The 16,053-nt window shown below is 36.3% G+C and overlaps 1 protein-coding gene and 1 long non-coding RNA gene across 19 annotated transcripts; both read right to left on the minus strand.

Annotated features, from left to right (window-relative positions):
* Positions 1–2,806: 2,806 nt before the first annotated feature.
* LOC133739311 (uncharacterized) lies at positions 2,807–5,358 on the minus strand. Of its 3 annotated transcripts, XR_009860534.1 has the most exons (5): positions 4,883–5,357; positions 4,198–4,351; positions 3,653–3,760; positions 3,230–3,401; positions 2,815–2,961 (listed from the first exon to the last, which is right to left on the minus strand). It is a non-coding gene; the product is annotated as an uncharacterized LOC133739311 (long non-coding RNA). The 3 variants fall into 3 exon arrangements; XR_009860535.1 differs by having other exon boundaries at positions 2,807–3,401; positions 3,653–3,763; positions 4,883–5,358; XR_009860533.1 differs by having other exon boundaries at positions 2,814–3,401; positions 4,883–5,349.
* A 176-nt stretch (positions 5,359–5,534) lies between these two features.
* LOC133740108 (uncharacterized) lies at positions 5,535–9,904 on the minus strand. 16 transcript variants are annotated; one of them, XR_009861016.1, is made up of 12 exons: positions 9,524–9,899; positions 9,325–9,433; positions 8,468–8,540; positions 8,240–8,392; positions 8,039–8,060; positions 7,747–7,785; positions 6,647–7,527; positions 6,481–6,567; positions 6,333–6,372; positions 6,190–6,231; positions 6,038–6,108; positions 5,933–5,953 (listed from the first exon to the last, which is right to left on the minus strand). XR_009861016.1 is itself a non-coding variant. In XM_062167984.1 (11 exons), exons 6-11 carry the CDS (start codon positions 6,745–6,747, stop codon positions 5,909–5,911), a joined length of 372 nt encoding a protein of 123 aa, XP_062023968.1. In that variant the 5' UTR covers positions 6,748–7,527; positions 7,747–7,785; positions 8,039–8,060; positions 8,240–8,294; positions 8,468–8,540; positions 9,524–9,904; the 3' UTR covers positions 5,535–5,908. The 16 variants fall into 16 exon arrangements, 13 of the variants coding, with proteins under 13 accessions (XP_062023968.1, XP_062023966.1, XP_062023965.1 ...); XM_062167984.1 differs by lacking the exon at positions 9,325–9,433 and having other exon boundaries at positions 5,535–5,953; positions 6,052–6,108; positions 8,240–8,294; positions 9,524–9,904; XM_062167982.1 differs by lacking the exon at positions 9,325–9,433 and having other exon boundaries at positions 5,535–5,953; positions 6,052–6,108; positions 8,240–8,301; positions 9,524–9,904.
* Between the last annotated feature and the right edge of the window lie 6,149 nt (positions 9,905–16,053).

Here is a 16,053-nt window from a genome sequence, read left to right on the forward strand (position 1 = left end):
ACTGCTATTAAGAGCCGGCCGAATCACCGGAATTCCCTTCCAAATTGCAGCAAACATATCCAACCCGAGTATAATTTAGTTCTGCCTCAAGACGCCTTCAAAGATCAGCAGCGACCAGGAAAATTGATGGAGGCCACCAGCCCGAGGTAGACCAGATGCTCCACCATGTCTAGTACCAACAGAAGTAGATCGAGGCTGTTGGGATTGAAGTGGAAAAGAAATTGACGATGAGGATTGGATAATGGGGACAACCGGACGCACGCGTCCTGATATGTCAACAGGGCCGGAGCTGCTGTGATCGATGCTGCAACAAGGTTGCAGCGTTAGGATAAACGCAATGAGGAGCGCCGTTAGAGAGAGAATGGGGTTTTCCATTAGGGTTTTTTTACTTTAGGGGACAGGTTCGGATATCTTTTTTTTTCCTTGTAATTCTTATGCAACCCCGAATATTTCTTAGCCTTGAATTTAGACAGTTGACTTTAAATCCAATAGTAAGTAATAATGTAGACACTTCCAATAGGATACAATGTTTGTAACTTTGTATAGTATATCTTCTAACTGTATCGGTCTGACATTAATTTCAAATCTTACTTTTTTTTTTGAGAAAAGTCAAATCTTACTTATAACTACAGATAATTGTAATAACTTTTTATTAATTATATTTTTTAAAACACAGTTTTAAATTAAAAACAAGACTAACATATATATAAAATGGATGGAAGTCCTTTCAATTTGAATTTATTTTTTATTATGCTTGCGGAATTATTATACTCCCTGTGTGGCGGGGCTTGCTCAGCAGATATTTCTGTAGCGAGTTATAAAATTCAAAAATTCAAACAGGCTGCCGACCTCAAAATAAATACTCTTGCAAGTTGTGCAGGTCCGTCAAACTCAGAGAGTCGTGACTGTAGCACATATAAGGAACAATGATGTGCTCCACAAACTTAAGAAAAACTGGATCATCGATGCTCGGATCAACGTCAAAGCTCGTGAGACAACCCTCCACACTAGCCGTTGAAATAGGAAACAAATTAACTATGATCCATGTATAATAATATTCTGATTTCTAGACCTAGTCAAAGTCCTACTCTCTTAATTTATTTTATATCGAATCAAAACTGTGGATGTTAAATATCGCGATATTAATGATCTTTAAATTATAGTCTTTTAGCATTAAAAAAAAAATATATCTCAATACTAATAATTTTAATTGTAAAGAAAAATGTTAATATATTGATGAATCGTTGAAAGAAGTTCCAACAATTTTCTCTATTGGAAAAGATAAAATCACGTCAAGTACGATCAGCCGATTGCATAATCTATATATTTTATTGAATAATAAAATTCAAAATAGTTATTTTTTATGTTTTTTTTTTTTTAATTAAAGAGTACATACCAGTTGGAATCTGAGAAAGAGAGCACCACGACTTCGACACCCACGACAAGAAGCCTCACTTGCTAGACCACACGGAGATCTGAGGGAACCAAGAGGGTTTCGCCGCCGCCGTCACTCGTCTGCTCTCGTCGAGCCTAAGGTTTTTGAAAAGTTTTCACAAAAGACGAGTGTAGCTTTGTTATTTTTTATGTATTTATTTTTCTTGTTGTGTGAATATGAAAGTCGGGGTTTTTTTTTTTCTCTCGTTCCCCTAAAATAGATAAGATTTTAGAATAAATGTAGATTGAAGAGGAGTATATTGGAATCAATCTAATCGTCCAAAGAGGAGTTTTGGCAAGAATATATATCATATATAATAGTTAGTCTTACAAGTTAGAAATTAAGATAAGAATTCTAGAAGCTTCAATAGGAATGATTAAGTTAAGCAAGCATATAGAGCATAACAGGTAGCGACGCGCAATGGTGGTTAAGGCCTTAAGGGTGGGTCATTATTGTCTAGCAGCTGCAACGTCATGAATCTTTAATAGTTAGGTTAACTTGTCCATCCAACGATGGCATACCTTAATCCGGAAAACAAGAGCGGATGGAGACCACACGATTAACTTTGATTACATATGGACGACTTAATACAAATGAGTTCGGGGTCCCCTAATCACATGTGACGTGCTTTTGAAAACTGGAATATATAGGTACAGCTGGCTCGATCTTTATAACTTTATAAGTGATCCATGATTCAAACTAAATTTATTTATTTTTTAATGAGAAAAAGATTCAAACAGCTGCTTTGTCTCTAATTTATCTTACTTCTTTTTTCCATAAAAGGTTTCAATTCTTGTTGCCTCATTTGCAAGTAAAGCCAATTACCCGACAATAAGAAAAGGCTCATATAGATTATTCTGTATATAAGTGCAGGCAGGCGAGAATTAGTGGACTGGAGCCTGGAGGGACCAAATACAACAAACCCGATCGACCCCATTGACACACCCCAGAACCTAGACTACTTAACCACTAACTTTTTCTCGCACCATTATATTAATTCTCACTCACCTTGCACCTAAAACCAATTAGCATCATTATTTGATCGATTTCCCTTAATTTAAGAGAAAATACAAATGTGACTTCTACCATCAATCACATATCGATGTGCTTGAATATAATGCATGATTTAATGAATATAAATGTGTGACCATTATATGTCATAATTATCATTATTCCTTTCCAAATGCTCCGTATATACATAATGGAATGCATATTGATGTCATCAGTGATGAATGCTCCATTGCGCATGCCCACCAATTGATTACTGTAAACGAATACGTACGTATACCTTTTTGTTGATCGTTCTGAATTATATTATACTAGCCTTCCTGCACGCGCGTGCGGAAGTGCGGTGCTCGGGTGTGCAATTAATCTTTGTTTGATTTATTATGATTATTTTATATTGTAACAAATTCTGTAAATGAAATTGGATTTTATTGCAAACGGAAGTGAAAAAACAAACTGATCTTTCATTTACAATCCAGCAGGAGTAGAAGCACTGACAGGGGAGATAATCTTGCATATACCTGAAGATATCATTGCAAATTAGTAAGGCAAAAGTCGGCCAATATTACTCTGGTAAAACTTATCAAAGAATTTATCAAATAGATGTTGTTGTAATGAAACAGGAGAGAGCTAAATATCATTTATTCAAGAACATGAGGCAATGATAAACTGTAACATATTTCAGGGGAATGTGTAACAAAAAGCATTGCCAAATTATGGATTTTCTATAATACCCTATATTTATAATTTAATTCAAATGCAATGCAATAATTTATAGTGTGTTCTTACTTTAGCCTTTGTAATCCATTTTGGTTAGATAAAGGTGTTGTAAGGTTTGACCTCGATATATATATCTAAGCATATGTATCTGAGCAATAATGATAGGACCTCCTTGAGAAGCAAATGGTTTCTCTTTTTTCATCATATCCACGATCAATGTAGTGAAATTCTTCATGTTATTCTGCCAAAAACAAAAGATAATGTTACCTACAAAGGTCGAAGACTTGAACTGAATTAGGTAAAGTGAAAGTGATTTCAATTACCATGAAAACATCATTTGCTGTTAGATGGAAAATGTATACATTTACTTCTTAAAAACAGGCATATATAAAACATGACCAAACTTTGAAAAGTTAGGCTGGTTTCCAATGCTTAAACATTTAAAAATTATCTGCTATGTCAACGAAGATGTGAGAGTTTCTATAATCTAACCTTCTCATCTCCCTGATTTTCAAGCCCCAAATGAATAGCCGTCTACTGAATCCTTCCCTCTGATTCATCTAGACTACGGTCCTTGGAACTTCTATCGTCTAGTTTCACCTGCTTTTCACACATTAAGAGAGAAATAAGTCAAGATTTCACACAATGTTTTACATAAATTTAACGTCTTTTAACTGATATTTTTGAGATTTTACATATGTAAAGCATAATTATTCTTATTTCCAAACTAAAGTTTTAATTCCTCTATGCAAGAAGTCAATTGGATGTCTTCAGAACCTAATCTATACATCAATTAATGTGATTACAAAATAGATGCAGCCAATTAAAGCAAACATATCAATTCATTTGGTATCAGAGCACATATGTATGTGTATACTTCCAGACTTCAATATATATAGCAAGGAAATAAAGACCACATGGTTATCTTGTTCTCTCTAGTTATTAGTTAATAACCTTTTGGCAGACAAAAGCGAAAACCCTCAACAATCACATATTGGTCGAATTATTGGTAACACAGGCATAACCTTTTTCCTTACCTTCAGTTTCTTCTCTGACCTTTCTGCAATTCCCACTATTTCAGAATATAATTAGCTTCCTCTGCTCGATTTCAAAATAAGAAGACTGTATCTCCCTCTCTCTTCTCTTATCTACAGGCATGCTGCAACTCTATCTCCCTCTCTTTAACACAGTCTAGTATTATATTGTGAAGAGTGAATTGTTCAAATTAGAACCACAAATTGAGTCAAAATAAGAAAAAGGGGAAAACCCAGATCAAGTCAGAGCAAACCCTTCACTTTGAAAGCGATCATACCATTCCCCATGATCAATCATTTTCTTTGTCCACCAAAAACTAAGAACAAATATTACAACATCGCATGCATCCAAAAAAAAAAAAAAAAAAAACTATCCATTAAACTCATCAAATTACATAAACGAAACCTATTACAAATCTTCTTCCTTTTTGTTCTTTGTATCTTCTTCCTTCCATTTAGGTAATCCTTTTGTACTTTTCAACTATATAATAATAAGCAGACGTGAAGGAAAACCCAGCACACTTGCAATATGAGTTTGATTTCAAGTGAGAGAACACAGACAAAATCTCTGTCACCCACAAAACCGCAATCACACGCACTACCCAAAATTGCATGCACCGAAATACAAAATCCAATCAATCGCACCCAAAATTCAAAACCAAAATGTCAGACCAAATAAGAAGCTTACCTGAACGGTTGAACCTCAACAGGTCAAAGATATCTGATTGCTCAATCGGATCCTCCGATTCGATCAAATGGATGCTCAATCAGATATTCCGATTTGACCAAATGAGCTCAATTACGCACGCATTGGTCTGGGTTTGTTTTGGATTCTTTGTTTTTGATCTGAAAAGCTTGCCGATTGGTGTTTGACGCTTGCGGTTTTGGATTCGATTTGGTTGCTTTTCTTCTTTCTTCTGAACTTTTTCTTCTCTCCCTCACTCTCTGTCTGGCTGAACTAACTTTTTTTTATGTCGGCAGAATCCAGATCAAAGCATCATCTCCGTCTCCCATCATATCAAAACCGCGCCAAAACCATCCGCAGAAGAAGCCAGATGTCGTCTCCTTCCTTTCTATTTGCCACCTGTCTCCTTTCTGTTTCTCTGTAAATCATGAGCAAAAACAGGGGCAAAATCGGAAGTTCGAAAGTTTCCCCATGATGAACAGTAAACGGCTGCTCGCTTTATTAATAGAGATATCCATCGGTAATCACCTGCTTTTCCATATTTAGACATGTAACATATATATATATATATATATATATATATATATATATATATATATATATACACACCTGCTTTTAGACATGCATGTAATATATATTATATTACATATAATATATTACTAGCCTTCCTGCACGCGCTATGCGCGTGCAGAAGGGCCGCGCTCGCGCGTGCGAGTTTTGTTTTGGACAATACATTCCGCATATGCACATTGTAATTCCTCTCTTACTATGCCTGTGTCATATTTCGCTCGAGAGTGCAATATAATTTCCATGTTGGACATTACCTAACTCTCTCATATGCAAACATTATACTATAGTGGTATTTGGCTTTACCCATTCATTAGTAAAAAATAAAATTAAAAAACATTAAACTTCATACAAAAATGTGCACTATATATACAAATGTTTACAATAGAAACATACTTTTTAAAAAGAAACTTCTATATATGCCTATATACATATGTGTTCAATAAAGTCCACATGCTCCAATCAACTCCATCTGAGCCATCCATTTGTCAACAATCGTTGCCCATACTACAAATTAAGAGTACAAAAAAAAACAAAATCATTATTGAAAAAAAGAAAAAGAAAAAAACAGAAAGTGTCTTTGGTTTTTACTTTATAGTACACACCATGAAGTTAGATAATTCCCTTACTGCAACACCCTTGGTCCAATTATTGGAAGAGTTCTGTAGTGACAGAAAATATTAAATTCTTAATTGTATGATTTGACCAAGTATAACATATCAACGAACTCATTATATAATCACCTCAATATCATGTTTCAAATCCTCAAAACGCTTGATGTAGAACTGTTAGGAGGAACAAATAATTATTGTTAGGAAACTTCATAATAGTTCAATATCATGCATATATACTTGCTCCTAGGTATCACAATTGAAATCTATAATACCTTAGCCAAAAAGCTGTTTTGTTCACGATGCTTTTGCCTCCTGCTCATCGATATGCAGATTTTTATGTGAAAGAAAAAGTAAACAAATTGCTATGACTATTGAAGATACATGCAATAAAATGAACAAATTATGAATCACAATGAATACCTAATGCGCAAAACCTTTCTCCAAGTTCGTTTAATGTGACCAATATCGTGTGTCATCAACTCTGTACGTGCGTTTCTGTAGCGCCAACTGTAAGATTTTCAAAAGGTGACAATTAAGTAAGTAACTATACTTGGAAGAAAACAAAACAACGTAACAGAGTACATACTGTGCATGCTTCTTTTTCTTCCACTCTTTCAAAATCAGCTCACTGAGATAAGCGGTGTTAATTTTTACTGATTGTCCCATCCGCCAACCAGATGAAAACATGGAAACACGTCTCCTAAAGCCCTCGTCTCTTTGGAACTTTTTCTTTTGTTGAGGGCGCCTAGCTCGTACCTTTCCTACAAATAAAAAAAATTACACAAACTCTAAGGTTGTAATAAAAATAATGCAATCAAATATGTAAGTTTATAATATCCTTTATCCATTGAATAAAGAAGTACCTGGAGCTTAAGGGCCGCGCTCGCGCGTGCGTATTGTTCGTTCTCTCTTATGCGCGTGCAGTTTGTTATTTTTTCTTTTCTTTTTACTGTATTTTTTTTTTTTTTTTTGGCCTTATTGCACGTGCGCAAGGGCCGCATGCATTTATGCAATATCTTTTTGTATTGTTTTTCTTTAAATTGACATTGTATAATAACCTTTGCTGTGTGAATTTCTAAATCTTTTTCCTAGTTAGGAACATTCACATAGAAGAGTTGGTCAAAAGAAAGCATTATGGCGTCTGTTTAAACATACTTCTCTCTTCCTCGTCATCTTTCTTTACCAAATTCTTCAAATTTACAACTTGAAACAGATGTATTCAACTCTCAAACTTGTAAATAAAAAAAATTTAAATGTGGCCACAAAAAAGCGGTCCTGTGGTTTTTTGATTTCATGCACTACCAAAATCATGTCCTTCATTTCACTACAATTCCCCATCAGCCTTCCTGCTATGGAATAATTGTAGCAACATGCATGCTATAGCTTGCCATTTATGTGAATACATGTTTCTTGAAGTCACTTCAAGGCTTCAAGCTTCCACCAAGATTATGATATCAACAGCCAGTCCTGCATCCAAAGGGAAGGGGGGGGCAAAAAAAAAGAAAAAAGGAATAAGGAAACAGAAGATTTGAAACCAATTTACTGAAAAGAAGAAAAGAAAAAAACCAATCTCATTTGGCCTTCCTAGCTCTCTATTATTTACTGATTACAAAGATAACTATATGGTTGACTTAATTTCTTAAAAACTAAACAATATCAGCAAGCATGTAAGAAAAGAAAGCTTACAAAGTATCCCTGCAATCCAACGCTGACTATCCATAATCTCTGAAAAGATATTTAAATCATAAACATGACTGATTGCAACTATAACTTGCAAAGTTTTGGATACTACTCATGGTTTGGATAAACTCATCCCAGGATAAATTTATCAGTTATGGCAACAGAACTAACAATCAAAAGGTGGAAATACAAAAACATCTACAGCATATATCCAGCCAAATCTCTCCCTCTCCCTCTCCCTCTCCCTCTCCCTCCTCCCCAAGCAACTATTAGGTTACTTGAAAATTGATTAGCATACCTTGCAAGTTGCAACACACAATCTGCAACACACACCAACAAATTTTGATATGAGTATTCAATAGTTACGGGCTAGAGACAAAACAAAGTACCTTTCATAGCAAACCCAACCAATTTTGATGAAACAAACCAAGATGTTCAAAAGATAACTAAAAGTTATATCGATCATGAAGAAGAGAAATATCAAAGATGAGAAACTCACTTAGTCACTGCTGGCCATTGTACTTGTACCCAAACTCATTGTCTCTGCATCAATTCTGGCAACTTATCGAACAAACCAAATTAAACCAAAGATACAGGTCAGAGAAGACTCACTTGGTTTGAACCCCTTATATAAATTCCAAATCTTCCAGACCTAAAAATGAAAATTACTAAACCTTCAATTCAAGGACTCAAACTTTAATTGGCAATCTGCATAAGCATGCCTTACCTTTGTATTTCTCAAAGTCTTCCTCTTTCTGTTTCGGTCATGACAACTGCATCTGAATGGACCCCTGCAAATGCTGATGAACAAAATCATGAAATTAATCCATCATTTTCTCCATTCATAGCAAATCAGTTGCATACTAAACCAAAGTACTAAACAGTATAAAGTAAAAAACTCAACCAAAATGTCTTTACAGTTCATTTGCTCTGCTTATGTTCCATTTTATATCTGTTCATAACTTGATATTATTCAAAGTTACACCACTATTGCGATACAAATTGTCATTCTTAAAATAAAACCAACCCAACCCATTGCCTGCCAAAGAAAGAAAAACATAAAAGCTCTTTTAACGACCTGTCCAGATCAATAGAATCTCAATCAAAATCAAAACCAATTTGCTACTTGTTGATAACCCAATAAACAAAACCAAAGAATCCCATTCTTCTGTACCTAACTCAGCAAAGCACATATGCCATTCCCCAGAAACAAAGTTCCCTACTTTCTGATACCCAACAACCTCAATTGCATGTATCTCTAAACTAAGCCCCATCTTTCACCCCTCTGGTAAATAATTATGCACGCCTTAAAATCAATCCCATTAAAAACAATTGACTGGGTAAACAAAATTTGGAAAAGACTAACAAAGTGAAAAGGAATTGAATACGTCTAACAACAATGAGGATTTGAAAACCAGACAAAAACCCAAAACACATTTAAATATGGAAAAGCAAAAGGGCAACAATTGATACAATAACAACATTAAGAGGACTAAAAGCATTATTCAATGCAAGTGCAGAAAGAGTTGTGGGTGAAATCAGTTAATACGCGACTGATAAGAAATATAAGGCACCTAGACTCACCCAGAACTGCAAAATCTTCAAAGAGAACAGGTTTTGATTTCCTCTTTTCCTCGTTTCTTTATTCCACGTTGGTTATCTGGCTTTCTCCGTTTGCTTAAATAAGTGAAAACTTGAAAATAACCCAATGCAGCAATTAACATATGAAACTTCAATCGAAAACGAAAACCCAAATACATGGAATTTGAAATTTGAAAATTACCCAATAACAATATCAAGTCTGACTTCAAGTGAATCTGCAACACTGTCAGCCGAGTTGATAATAATTTTCTCTTATTTGTTTCTTTCTCTTTCTCTTCCTTCTGGGTTTGATTCTGCTCTGCTCTTCTTTCTTTCTCTGTTTTCTATTTTCGTATGAACTGTAAATTGGAAGAAGGATGAGTCCTGATGCATCCATTTGTACACCGATTTTCTCCCACGTCGTCTTGAGCATCCGTCTGTGTTGAGATCGTGGCCCGGCAGTTCTTCTCTGGTCTGGAGATCGTGTGCGATTGGGCTTTTTTTTTTTTTTTTTCTCTCTCTCTCTCCGCCGAATTCTCGGGAAATTTTTTGTTTTTCTTCTCTTCTCTACCTTCCCGTAATTTTTGTTTGCCTTTTATTGTCAAGATTACCATCATATCCTTTGGACGGTATTTATATATTTGTGGAGTTTCAATAAATCGTGGGCATTACAGGTACTTCAAAAATTTAACCATTCTGCCTGCGAATTGGCTTAATTAATAAAGATATATATATATATATACACCTGCTTTTCCATATTTAGACATGCATGATTGCATGTAACATATAATAAATATATATATATATATATATATATATATATATATATATATATATATATATATATATTTAGACATGCATGTAACATATAATATATATATATATATACACCAGCTTTTCCATATTTAGACATAATATATATATATATATATATATATATATATATATATTGTAAAAGTAAATGAGAATTGGTTTACTCATTTCATTTCATAGTAAATCTGCTGTCCCCAAAATCCCTATCCCTATTCTGTCACTGCTCTTATATCGCGACACCTGTCCTTAAACTTAACAGAGCTTAACACTGTTAAGTATCTTTTTATCAGTTTTATCTTTTAATTAAAAAATAAATAAAATTGCTGATTACGAAGAACAAAATAACATGTTCAACTCTACCTCTTCCTCCTCCCTGTCTATTTGCAACAGTCATCCCTGCTCCTCATCTCTATTCAGGACTGAAAAAATTTGTGGTTCAAGGGGAAAGCTGAGTTTTAGAATCAAGATCTCTTCTTTTTCTCTTCTATTCGTTTTCTATAAGGACGACCCATCCTCAATTTCTTTCTATCTAATTATTGCCAACAGAGAACCAATCCTGCAGATCTGGTTATACTCCTCAAATGTCGACACCAATCAATATGAAGGGAGAGTAAATTAAAATCCAATAATCCATTACTTGGAATCTCGGATACACAAAATTAAAAGAATACCCCTTCCTCAGCTATAACCCATCTCTAACTTAATCCAACCCAAATCCGGTTTCCTGTCCCTCCATAGCCATGCTTGGTTGCATCCAAAAGCCACTCTCTTAAACATCTCTTGTTTATAGCAGCGAGTCGGCGTCTCCATTGTAAGGAACATCGTTGACATGTGTGGATCTAAAATGCGGGTCTGTAGAGAATTAGGAAAGGGAAGAATATAGAAGAAAGAGCTGGGTGATTTGTTTCTTTTGTTTCTTTGATCTTGATCTGGGAAAGTAGACACGAAGATGTATTGATATGCAGAAAGACTCTAGATAGAATATTTGTATTTCCGTTTCATCTTCTTTTTTTATCAGTTAATTGTCATTTTAAAATTTTAATACAAAATAATAGAAAATAAGGGATTTCACAGAGTTAGTCTTCTGTTAAGTGTGAGGACAGGTGTCAAAGAATGGAGTATGTGACAGAATTGGGATAGAGAATTTAGGGACAGCTGATTTCCTCCCATAATTACAACGGAAATATCAATTATAATAATGATAATAAATGCTGATTGAGCTATAATCGTAATTCATTGATTCCCTCTTCGTCATTCATTGATTTTCTCTTCGTCAGTTACTTTGACGAAGACACATAATGTGTTTTTCCTTTAACACTCCCCCTTGTGCCAAGTCAAAGACGAAATGGTGCATGAATTGTTGCTTCACTAAAAACCTTGCCAAGTAACAATAAAAACCCTGTGGGACAAAAAATACACATTGGTCTAAAGAAAAGAGCACAACACACCTATTACATTTGAGGATGACATGTGTGTGTTAGACTCCCCCTGACGTCTACACCTCCCCCTGATCCTTACATTAATCAAGGGAGTTTGGAAAGTCTTCACATTCCTATGTTTTTCACATGTCTCTCAAATATGGCCTTAGACAATGATTTGGTGAACAAATCTGCCACATTCTCCTCAGACTTTACTTGATTCACTTGAATCTTGAGGAGAGCCTGTTGTTGCTGATTGTAGAAAAACTTTGCCGATATGTGTTTTGTATTATCACCCTTGATATAACCTAGCTTCATCTGTTCGATACAAGCTGCATTATCTTCATAAATGCAGGTAGGTTCTTCAGTGGTAGAACTCAAACCACTAGTCCCTCGAATATGTGTAATGATAGCTCTTAATTAACCATATACACTCACGAACCGCATCATGTAGAGCAATAATCTCTGAGTGGTTCGAGGAGGTAGCCACAAGGGTTTGCTTGGTTGATCTCCAAGATATCGTCGTGTTCCCAATGGTAAATACATAGCCAGTTTGGGAACGACCTTTATGTAGGTCAGAGAGGTACTCAGCATCAGCAAAACCAACCAAAATATCATTTGGGGTTTCAGTGTAGTGAGTGGCGCTTTCGCATTACAGTTCCATCTGCGGTTCCTCTTGTCTCTTTGTAGGGAAAGAATAGTCCCAAGTCAATGGTTCATTTTAGGTATCAAAAAATGTTCTTGATACCATTCCAGTGACGCTGAGCTAAATCTAGCTAACAAGTTCACTAAGAATGCAATGTCTGGTCGAGTGCATTGGACTAAGTACAATAATGCACCTATTGCACTTAGATATGAAATTTCAGCTCCCAACACCTCTTGGCTATTGGCTCTAAGCGTGCTGATAACGTGTAAAAGCAAATGGAAATTGGTCTACTCATTTCATTTCATAGTCCCTTTATATAGGGATAGAATTACAACGGAAATATCAATTACAATAATGATAATAAATGCTGATTGAGCTATAATCGTCAGTTACTATTTTCGTCAGTTACTATGACGAAGACACATAATATGTTTTTCCTTTAACACACACACACACACACACACACACACACACACACACACATATATATATATAGGCTTGCTCTGTTAAGGACGTCCGTTCCTTAGCTAAGGAGCGGATTTTCATATGTTGACAACTTTTCAATCGCATATTCACATCTTAACCGTTATGTTTTAGGTCATAATGTATAGATCATATATGCAAATTTTCAGCAAAATTGATGATCGTTAAGACATCCAAAACTGCATTTTACAATTATGAACACGAACGGTTCAGGTTGGACAGATTCGGTTCGTTCATTGATTTAATCGAGTTCGATACCTTAACGATCATCAATTTGGCTGAAAATTTGCAGAAGTGATCTATACATTAGGACCTAAAAATGAACGGTTAAGATGTGAATATGTGATCGAAAAGTGGTCAAAATATGGAAATCTGTTCCTTAACTAAGAAACGGACCTCCTTAGCAGAGCAAGCCTGTATATATGTATATATATATATATATAATTTTATTATAATGTGTAATAAGTTATTAGTAGTTGAATATCTTGACCTAAAGCATGGTAAGGCGGCGATGGAGAGCGATCGCTAGTGATGTAAGGAGGGTGCCCACCCCTTGTGGGTTGCCCATAGCAGAGTGCTAGCCTAAATTGAGTTTTAGGGCAATTCAAACTGGATGTCGACAAATGTTTGGGCTCATGTATGACCTAAAATGATAGGCCCCGGTTCTAAAGGGTTTCGGATCTAGGATACCGGAGGTTTGGCTGAGCTAAATGATACACCTAAAAATAGGTGTAATAATTTAACCCTGCTATCACAAATATTATTCAATCGTAGTATATGAAAGAAGGGGTCTCTCGCAGAGGATTGTGCTTAATATGCAAATCTAGACTCGAAAACTGACAAAACACTAAAACTGACCTCTAATAAAGACGAAATTAAAAACCCTATATATCTAGACTCAACGAAAAATTATGAAAATTTACAGACACAAACTAGACACGCTAAGAACGACTCACACAAAATTTCAAGGGAATCGGAGTTGATTTACTATACTAAATAAATAAAACAAAACAGAGAACAGAAAGTGACGAAAATAGAGAATTTTTTTGGTTTTTGAAATAGATGAGATAAACAATAGTTTTTTTTTTTTTTGGTAATGAAGAACTTCATTAAGGGACAAAAGCCCAAGAGCCCAGCAAAAGAGCTGTAGCCCAGAAACATACAACGAATGAGAGATTTAATTCCAACTACAACCAGCAAGGAAGTAGGAGCAGGAAAAAAACCCAGAAACATGGAAAACAAAAGATGAACAGTTCTAAATCCCAAGCTCCGTCGCGTGAGGGCATGGGAGTCCGTCGTTTCTCAGTACAAGAACTAGGGATGGTGGTGGCTGATTAGCCCATCTCAAAGGACCCACCGTCCGATTGGCAAGCGAGGCCGCCATATGGGCAGCACGATTCACTTATCTGGGAATCCAATCCCAATCACACTCATTGAAGAGAGAGCATCTCCTTCTGATTTGATTCAAGATCAGATAAGTACTCCAACTCCTGCAAGTGGAAGATTTCTTCAAGTCATTGATAATTCTTTTGAGTCTGACTCAAACCTCACATGTTTCAGGTTCATAGAAATGACGAAGTTAACTCCAGCCAACAAAGCTTCAGACTCAACAATAACCACAGAGTTGCAGGTTGCAGGTGTAGCTAATCCACCCAGAAGGGATCCTGAATGGTCACGGATAACTACACCCAAACCAGCGAAGTTGGGGGCAGCCCATGCAGCATCGAAGTTCACCTTTGCAAACCTTGGAGGCGGAGCAATCCAACTAGAAGGAGAAGGAGCTACTGATGCCTCAATCGTTGGAACAAAAGGTGAAGGCTTTGAGAACTCCAAGAATTCTGAAATCAGATTGGAGGTGGAGCTAATTGTTTGAGGAGGGTAAATGCTCTTATATATGCTGGTAGACGAAAGTGCATCTGGACTTCCAAATGTTCCAGCAGTAAAAACTGATGATGGTTAGTAACCTCTCTTTTTCACTCTTGCTCGTTTGAGACTTTGCAATAGATAGAAACCACCGATCAAAAGTAGTTATTTGGTTTTTGTCGATTTTGAGTCCAATAGGAGACCCAAACCATACAACCTCCGTCCAAGAGCATAGGAGTAATGTATGCTCTATTGTTTCGGCAGCAGCACCACATATAGGACACTTAGGATGCTTGATCAGTTTTCTACGAAACAAGTTGTGCATTGTAGGAATAGCCCCATTTAGGATTCTCCAGAGGAACAGTTTGATCTTTGGAAGTGTCTCAATCTTCCATAGTAACTGCCACACTTTTTTATCAATCAAATGAGAAGTACATGTGGCAGGACGAATAGCAGTAGAGTGCTTCTGATGAATCCAGTGGTAACCTGACCCAACAGTATAAATACCGTTTTTGTTCCAAGGCCAAATTAACCTATCACAACCTTCCCCATCTCTAATAGGAATAGCATATATCTTACTCATCTCGCTAGGCTGAATCAGATGAAGAATTCTAGCCAGCTGCCACGTATGAGTTTCCCAATCAATCAGTGAATGCACCCAAATGGGGTCATTAGCAGTAGGGGCTTCCGTTGTTAGGAGGGCACCACCATTAGGAGGGGGCAGCCACTTGTCATTCCATATGTTTATGGAATAGCCATTGATGACTTGCCAATTGTAACCATCAACAATCTGATCCCTAGCCTCCAAGAGGCTAGACCAACCCAAGAAGCTCGATAACCCTTAACAGCGTGAAAGAAATTACAATCTGGAAAATACCTGGCCTTTAGTGCTTGTGCCCATAAAGAGTTAGGTTCCTGTATCAATCGCCAACATTGCTTGGCAAGGAGGGCAAGATTGAAGTGGTGAAGGTCCCTAAAACCCATTCCTCCCTCCGATTTGGGAGTTCCTAGGAAGTCCCAGCTTTTCCAGTGAATTTTCTGGCCACTATGATCAGAGCCCCACCAGAACTTACCCATTGCAGAGTTTATCTCATCACAAATGCTCTTGGGAAACTTGAAGCAAGCCATAGGATACGCAAGAATGGCCATTGCCACTGATTTGAGAAGAACTTCTCTTCCTGCCAAGGATAAAGAGCGTTGTTTCCACCCTTCGATTTTCCTATTAACACGCTCTTTGATGTATCCTAGCGCCTCATTTTTTGATCTTCCCCAAACCGTAGGTAAACCCAGGTAAGTACCCGGGTTCTCAACTTCCGCAAATTCTAGAAGCTCACACATAAGTCTAGCCATTTGTGAAGGGGTATTTGGAGTGAAGAAAATACTCGACTTCTCATTGTTAATCTGCTGCCCAGAAGCAGTGCAATACTCTTTGAAGATCAATTTTAGTTGCCAACAGTTTAATAAAGTTGCCTTCAAGAAAAATAGGGCATCGTCGGCAAAGAAGAGGTG

This window comes from Rosa rugosa, chromosome 3, assembly GCF_958449725.1.
Source record: "Rosa rugosa chromosome 3, drRosRugo1.1, whole genome shotgun sequence".
NCBI lineage: Eukaryota > Viridiplantae > Streptophyta > Magnoliopsida > Rosales > Rosaceae > Rosa > Rosa rugosa.